Source organism: Notamacropus eugenii, chromosome 5 (assembly GCF_028372415.1).
Source record: "Notamacropus eugenii isolate mMacEug1 chromosome 5, mMacEug1.pri_v2, whole genome shotgun sequence".
Taxonomy (NCBI): Eukaryota; Metazoa; Chordata; class Mammalia; order Diprotodontia; family Macropodidae; genus Notamacropus; species Notamacropus eugenii.
In genome coordinates this window covers 94,444,052-94,452,731 of record NC_092876.1, presented here as the reverse complement: position 1 = coordinate 94,452,731, position 8,680 = coordinate 94,444,052, and the positions used below count along the sequence as shown (strand labels likewise).

Below are 8,680 nucleotides of genomic sequence, written 5' to 3'. Positions count from 1 at the left end.
TGACACATCTGGGATGGCACTCTTCATGTTTGTTTCCCTGGTCATTAGGGAGAAAAGAGTAACCAGGCCTCTGAGGAATCACTGTATTTGGAAATGAGGGTGATATTGGGGTTTATTTGGGTGATTGGTGAGGGCTGGTGTCCTGGATGCTTTAGGGAGAGGAGATAAAAGTAAGTCAAATCTAGAAGCTGTTTTTTTCATATAAAGGTCCAGTTTTATCCTCATCTCTCATCCATTTACTGCTTCTTCTGTCACCACACATTTTGCCCTTAAGACACTTCAATGAAGATATTCTTCTCTTGGATCAAACTAACCATGAAGTGGTAGTGTGAGAGGCCACTTCTAAGGAAACTGGCAAATTTCAACCAGGGAGGTGAGTCACTGAGTTGGTGAATGAGGCTAATGGAGACATGGAATTGTGGTCTCCACAGAGTGGAGCATTGTTCCATTAATTCTCCCAGAAGGAAACCAGGGGTCACAGTGAAGAAAGAGGCAATGGGGATGCAGTGGAAAGAGAGAGTTCTGCATCTGGAATAAAGGGACCTGACTTCAAGTCCTGCCTTTGCTTATTGAATCCCTTTACATGTCTAGACTTCAGGTTAGAAAGGTCCTTTCAGATGTGACTCTAGTTCATTGGCAGCAGGCCGTGATGGAGGGACAGAAGGGGCAAAAGAGATTTTGATCATTAAATCGTAGAATCTCTGAACATGAGAATCTCTCAGCAGTGATCTCATCCAACTGTGTGTATATTTGTCCTTCATTGCCGAAGAAGACCATGACATCAGAGAAATGGTGACATAACTTGCACTTGACCTTGTTTTGAATGAGGGAGGGCTGTGCAGGTCACCAGCCTCACTTCTCCTCCAGAGCCATCTGTATCCAGCGACCAGATATTCATCAGGATGACTGGAGATGACCCAGGATGAGGCAATTGGGGTTGTGACTTGCCCAAGGTCACACAGCTAGTGAATGTCAAGTGTCTGAGGTGAGATTAGAATTCAGGTACCTCTGACTCCTGCACTGGTGCTCTATCCACTACACCACCTAGCTGCTCCTTCCAACTGACACAATGTAAAGAGGAAATAGGTTTATTTTAAATTAGGACATATTCACAGGAGGTAAAGAATTATACGATTTTAGTTTTGGAAGGGATCTTTGTGAAGCAGTGGAGAAGATTAACATCCTGATTAAGAAATGATGGCATTGACTCACATGTAGTATTTTAAGGTGTTCAAAATTATATACATTTATTCTGTCATATGATCCTCACTACATCCCTGTGAAGTAGGCTTTATTATCACTTTTACAAATAAAGAAACTGAGACAAAGAGAGGTTAAATGACTTTCTGGCCACAGACTATTAACAATGTAACAAATAGAAATGTACAATTGGCAAACTAAGATTGGCAAAACACTTCACATACTAAATCTCATTTGAGTCTCACAACAGCTTTGTGAACTGGGTGCCATTATTGTCACCATTTTACAGATGAGGATACTGAGGCTGATTTAAGTGATTTTCCGAAAATCACAGAGCTATTAAATTTATGAAGCAGAGGTTTAATTAAAGCTTTTCTCATTCCAAGTCTGATGATACAGACTAGGTTTCACCTGATAGGTACCCTGCCATTTCTTGAAAACTTCCAAAGATTGAGAGTTCTTCCCTGTAGCATCATCCAGTTCTAAAGTTGGAAAATGCAGCTATTTTGTAATCATTTCTATTACTGAATTTAAATTGTCCTTCAAATAAGTTCATGCCATTGATGATCTATGTCTTGTCTTTGGAGCTACGTGGGGTAGGGGGCATAACAGCTTGTTCTAAGTTACCTCTTTTCCATAATGTCATAGCATAGAACATATTTGAATGACATCAGGGTCATGTTAATGGCAAGTATGTGAGGATAGGGGTTTTATCTATAAGGCTTTATAGACCTTGGAACATGTTATGCAAGGGGATAGGGGAGTTAAATCAGAAGGAACAGTTACTGTGCCTGTAAGTATAAATTTCCCTTAAGAAAGAGGGGATCAGTTCATCTTCCCTCCATGGCTTACCCGTAGCTAGGTGGCACAGTAGATAGAGCACTAGATTTGAAGTAAGGAAGAACAAAGTTCTAATCCAGCAGCAGACACTTACTAGAATATGACCCCGGGCAAGTCACTTTAAATCTCTGTTTGACTCAGTTTCCTCAACTGTAAAATGGGTATGATATTAACACCTATTGCTATTGTTGGGATTAATGAGATATTTATAAAGCACGTAGCAAAATTCCTGATATATAGTAAGTGTTTAATAATTGCTCTTCCTTTCTTCCTTCCTGCTTTCCCCTCTTTTTTCTATTTCCCTCTTTTTCTTCCTTCCTTCCTTCTTTCCTTCCTTCCTTCCTTCCTTCCTTCCTTCCTTCCTTCCTTCCTTCCTTCCTTCCTTCCTTCCTTCCTTCCTTCCTTCCTTCCTTCCTTCCTTCCTTCCTTCCTTGAAATATTTCTTCCTCCACATATACTTCTCCAGTGCAGAGGCTTATCTTGTTTTTGTTTTTGTATCTCTACTACCACACACTTTGCCTGCACATCATTTAATAAATCCTCAGTTAATATTGGTTGAATTATGTGCACTGAATTTTATGTAAGGAGTTTAGGCTGATTCTCTATTTTTGGTGTCAGTATCCTCTCTTAAGAATAGAAACATGTCTCTAAAAGGTCATGTTTCCATCTGCCCGGATTCTGGTCTTGTGGGTCCTAACAAGACTCTTGTTTTCAGATTCTATAATGAATTATAAATCAAGTTATAGCTAAAATGATTTATAAAATCATAATAAAAATTCACAATTCTATAATGTGAGTTTCCAAAGGAGTTTCATAGGATCATATATTTAGAGCTAAAAGTCATTTCTTAGAATGTCATTGAGTCCAGTCCCATCATTTTACAGATGAAGAAACTGAGATCCAGGCAGGTGGAGTATTTGTCCAATGTCACACAGATAAAAACTGGCAGAACTAAGATTTGAACTCTAGTCCTCTGTGACTATAAATCCGTTCCCTTTTATGCCTTGTCATGTTCTATTCTACAACTTTTGTTGTTAAAAATCAAGTCATTAGGAATCTCTCCAAAGCTATGCCTAAAGGGAAAATTTCTCTATAACAATTTTTGCAGATTATTTATTCCCTGTATAAGAGTCTTGAATTCTGGGAAAACAACTGTGTCCTGAATCAGTCTATTTCAATCATGTGTAATTGTGATTGTTAGAAATCATACACATACACACACACACACACACGCATACACACACACACATCACCACCACCACCCTTTTATTTTGACAAACATGTTTAACTATCATTCATTTTCTTTATCCTAGATCTGCTCTTCAGGAAATACAGAAAACAATCTGCATTCTGTTCTGTGATAGTTATATTTAATTCATATTTTAATAAAAAATCAATTTTTCCCTCCTTTTCAATCCTACATCCACTAACCTCAATTGAGAATTGAAAGAAAACTCCCCTGCTATAAACATATATAATCAATGAAAAAAATTCTAATGATCTTCCCATTTATCTTAAAACATTCTCTTCATCATTTCTTATAGGAAAATAATAATTCATCATATTAATATATTACAATTTGTTCAGCAATTCTCCAATTGTTGAATATCCCTTGAAGTTAATGTTGTTTGGCACCTCAAAAAAGTTAAAATTCTTTATGTACATTCTTAGAGTTTATTTTGATTAGTCTTAGGACAATTCTCTCCTTTACTGTATCCTTCCGCTAATTCCCCCTTTTCCCCCTTTCCTCCTCTCTCCCTGCTGAACAAAATGTATTTCTTTACTAAAATGTGCATATGTGGGTCTATTTTTCTCAAGAGCCAGTTCATGTTAGAGTGAGTTTCAAAAATCAGATGCTCTTGCCACTACCTTCTCTTTGATTATATAGAGATTTTCTTTCTGAAGTTGACTATGTGAAAGGAAAATAAGAAAGATGTAAGGGGAGAAAAGAAGGAGAGCAGATAAAGACAAAGCTAGACAGTGAGACAGTCACAAAGATATAGAATGAGAACGAAAATGAACAAACCCTGGTCAAATACATATATCTAACTTAAAAAGATCTTGATTGTTGAATCTTATGTGGGGGATGGTGTTCCTCCATTGTTTTTATGGATAATGGTCATCTATATGCCCTATTTGAATAAGAAAGACCAGAATAATCAAATAGAAATAGGTCAGTGTCACCTGGATTTGTAAGAGAAAAATGGCTTATCCAAAAACTACATTTAGATTTTGGTCACCCATAAAAATTAGTAGCCTAGGGACCATGGCCTCTGGTCTCTGATCCATTTTGTTGCTTTGTCTGCAGGGAAGAAGTCTCCCCTGTGATGTTGGGCTCTCCTTCCAACCACACATTACTGAATGCAACTACTTTCATCCTTCTGGGTGTCCCAGGCCTGGAGACAGCCCAACTTTGGCTGGCTGTCCCACTGAGTGCCATGTACTTTGTAGCTTTGTTAGGAAATATTATCATTGTGGCTGTGATCTGGACAGATAGTGCACTGCAAGAGCCCATGTATCACTTCCTATGTGTCTTGGCTGCTGTGGACATTGTCATGTCAACATCAGTGATCCCCAAGATGTTGAACATCTTCTGGTCAGGCAATGGCATCATTGGCTTTCCTGCCTGTTTCACTCAGATGTACATCGTCCATGCCACTACAGCAATAGAAACAGGGTTACTCCTGGCCATGGCCTTTGACCGCTATATAGCCATCTGTAAACCTCTGCACTACCAAACCATCCTCACCCCACGGACCATGATAGGGATGGGCATGGCCATCCTAGCAAGAGCTATCACAGCTATGACTCCAATGACCTGGATGGTGGTCCATCTGCCATACTGTGCCTCCCATGTGGTCCCCCATTCTTACTGTGAACACATGGCTGTGGCCAAGTTGGCATGTGCGGATCATATGCCCAGTAGTCTTTACAGTTTGATTGTTTCCTTCATCATTGTAGGGACTGATGTGGTCTTCATTGCTATTTCCTACAGTTTGATCCTCCAGGCTGTGTTCAGTCTTTCCTCACAAGATGCACGGGTCAAGGCACTCAGCACTTGTGGTTCACATGTGAGTGTCATGGTCCTCTTCTACTTGCCAGGCATATTGTCCATCTATATGGCCTGGTTAGGGCAGCATGTAGTGCCTTTGCACACCCAGGTGCTGCTTGCTGATTTCTACCTAGTCCTTCCTCCTATGCTGAACCCTCTTATCTATGGCCTGAAGACAAAGTGTATCCGGGAGCGAGTATGGAGTGCAGTGAACACTATCCTTCCTGACTATGTATGCCAAAACTCAGTAAAAGAGAAAAGACCTACTCAAGTGTTTGTAATGAAACATAGTGAATCCAGATATGGGGCACAGGCTCATAAGTAAGTGTGGATACTAAAATGCCTTTCTGCTTATCATCAGTTCCTGGCAGGGCTTATTTCACATTGGGGATTTTGTAGAACGTCTCAAACTATATTGGCAGTCATCCTACCTAAATTATTTCCAAACATTTCAGACAGTCTGCCATTTATGGCTCTTATCTTGAGTCTTCAATCAAAAATGTATTTGTTGAGTTTAATTGTCAGTAAGTCAACAAGTAATTCTTGCAACTTTTATGTGCCAGACACTATGTTGACCACTGGGGATACAAAGATATGAAAAAACATGCACTTGGCTCTCAAGGAGTTTACAGTTTAATAGGGGAAATATCATGAATACAAGATATACTCAACAAAAATGAAAGTTGATCACAGAAAGGAAAGCAGTAGCAGTTCAGGGAATTGGCAAAGTCATCCTATAGAAGGTAGAATTTGAACTGAGACTTCAAGGTAGCCACATCTTGAAGGCATTTTAGTCTTCCCACAGTCACTGATATAACACATTAAAATACCAGTCCCCTGAGACGGATTTCATTTAGCTAATCACTGTTGACTTTCTCAATTGAACTGGACTTTATGTCCTACATCTGTTTCACCTGTGGATGCTTGGGATCCCTAAGATGGACATCATAGTTGAAAATATAGGAGAAGCTTTTTTTTTTTTTTTTTTTTTTTTTTTTACAATTAACCAAGGAACAGAATTATTCTCCAGGATTAAGGCATCTTCCTCAGCATCAGGTATTAGTCTTCATTGAGTACTGATGACACAATATAAACACTACCTTTTATTAACACTTGGGACAGCTTCCAGATCAATTCTAAACCATTTAGAATACTTTTTTTAAAAATGGGAATCTTTGAACAAACACAGGCTTTGAAACTACAGAGCACCTGTAGATACACTTAGCAAAAAATGTAATCATCAAAACATAGAATGTTAAAGCTGATTATTTATCCCAGTTTATTCTTAACCAGGAATCTTATCTGGTACAAGAGTTTTTAATCTTTGTGTGTAGGAAGTGGGGGATTGGTAGGTGTTTATGTGTTTTGACATTCTGGTGAAACCTAGGGACCCTTTCTCAGAATAATATTTTCTGACAAACTTATAACCAATGGAATTGCTAAATTTCAGTTAGATGTGAATGAAAATAAACTTGGAATTTTCTGGTTCGCAAGAATAGAGAGTGCTTGGAAAAATCTATTGCCTTAGAATGCTAAGAAAAACTATACCCATTTAAAAACTTGTCCAAACTAATACTTTTGGTCCCCTACTGCTCATCTTCTTTTATAGACTGAAGAGCATCTGGATGTTGAAAGGAAGATGGGAGTATTGGCTCCTAAGATGACTGGGATCTACATGGAAGTTTTTTTTTTTTTTTTTAACACTTTGGGTTTTATCCTGCCTGATGTTTTCAATAAATGAGATGATTGACTATAAGGAGTGAAGTATTTTCTGAAGGAGGATGGTCATGACAAAGAAAAGATGGGGGTTCAAAGAGCAGATAAAAGAAACTGTATTTTTGTTAATTGGTAGTATATGTCAGATCACAGATTTAACTCTCCATAACACCTAGGTGCCAGTTGACTTTCTTCCTATCCTTAGGAGAGTTCATGCACACTGAGAGAAGGGAATATCCTGCTACTACATAGTTGTGATGCTATTTCATGAAAAAAACAATATGCTTACATGATGTCCTTTGTTAATTAATTAATTTATAATGTTACAGCTCTCTAGTCTATAATTTAAGAAAGCAGGGCATTAAGTTCGGTATCAGTAGCTTTGGCAGTGCCACTATTTTGCATGCCTCAACACATGGCATCTATAAGACTTGTCACAAGTAATATTAACATCATAATAACAAGTCAGTCTGTTCTTAAAAATAAAAATACCTTGTGGACTTCTATTTATGTGCATTATATGGCTGCTAGATAGAGTATGAATTGGAGAGTGGGGAGATTAAAAGTGTCAAAAACAGGTAGAATTTCATTATGATAGACTACCCGAGCGGGGATAAAGGTTTACATATGGGTAGTTTTTAGTCTAATGGAGATAACAGTATAAATGATAGAAATATTGTGGAGTTAGGATCAATGGGACTTGTAATTAACTGATTTTTCTTTCTTTCTCATCTCCCATATCTAATGATTGCTGAGTCTTCAGTTTTGGCTAATGAGGAGAAAATGGTACAAAAAAGAAAAGGAAAGTTGGGAGAAGGAGCCTCTTTTCTGAGGAAAATGTTCAGTTTCTAAAATGTTGAATTTAAAGTGCTAGTGAAACATTCTTTTATTCAACGAACATTTATTAGGTGCCTACACTATATATCTTTAAAGTATAGGTATTCCCTAATGTTCTCTCCTTGGCCATTTTCTCTCTGTATACATTGGCCCTTAATGATTCCATCTACTATTCAGTTACCACTTTCATGTAAATGACTTTAATATCTATAGCTTCATCCATGAAGGGTGCTGTTCTTTAGTTCTAGTAACATGATACAAGACGTAGATATAAGCACAGACATTTGGATGTCCCCAAAATCAATATGTTCTGATGAGAAGCCTTCAATTTCCCCTCAGAACCTACCCTCCTTACTTCCCTATTCTACTGAATGCACCAGAATACTTCTATCAGCTAATACACATAAGCTCAGTTTCATCTTGGGTTGTTGTCTGTACCTCATCCAAGACATTAAAAAGTTTCCTTTTAGATAATGGATAAGTTGAGATGTAGTTCCTACCATGCTTCAAAGTGCTATTTAAAACCTGCGTAGGAAGGGATTAGAGGCTTCATGGAGTAGGTGGTATGATTTGAGCCTTGGAGAATATGTAGGAAGTGAAGAAGGTGAGAAGACAACCCTTTTTGAATAGTTGGGGAGAAATCTATAACCTCCAATCAGAGAGAGAGGTGCAGAGTTTTGAGGAAGTATACTTTTAAATTTAAGAAGTTAATACTAATTATCATTCTTTTATTTTAAATCAGTCATTGCTATTTAATATTATAACTGGTATATATTATCTTTGAATCTTTTGCCTTATTTGGTATCACTTCACTTAAACATTTCTTTCAATTTCTTTCAGTTCTTTCTATTTGTTGTCATCATGATGCAATTATATTATATTACATAGTAGCACAGAGCCATTAAGTCAATAGGTGCTTCACAAATGCTTATTGGCGGATGGATTGATCTGGAATAATTTATTCAGCCAGACATATAGTTTACTTCTATTTTTTTCCCTATTCTGCCTAGTCATATAGATAGGCCTTTTTTCTTC

At 37.7% G+C, this 8,680-nt stretch overlaps 1 protein-coding gene across 1 annotated transcript; it reads left to right on the top strand.

Annotated features, from left to right (window-relative positions):
* Positions 1-4,367: 4,367 nt before the first annotated feature.
* On the top strand, positions 4,368-5,417 carry LOC140508840 (olfactory receptor 52I1-like). Its single transcript, XM_072616720.1, has one exon. It carries the CDS (start codon positions 4,368-4,370, stop codon positions 5,415-5,417), a length of 1,050 nt encoding a protein of 349 aa, XP_072472821.1.
* The last annotated feature ends 3,263 nt before the right edge of the window (positions 5,418-8,680 follow it).

Bases quoted from the DNA above. Each gene is read 5' to 3' on its own strand.
- LOC140508840 (XM_072616720.1), top strand. From the start codon at position 4,368: ATGTTGGGCTCTCCTTCCAACCACACATTACTGAATGCAACTACTTTC.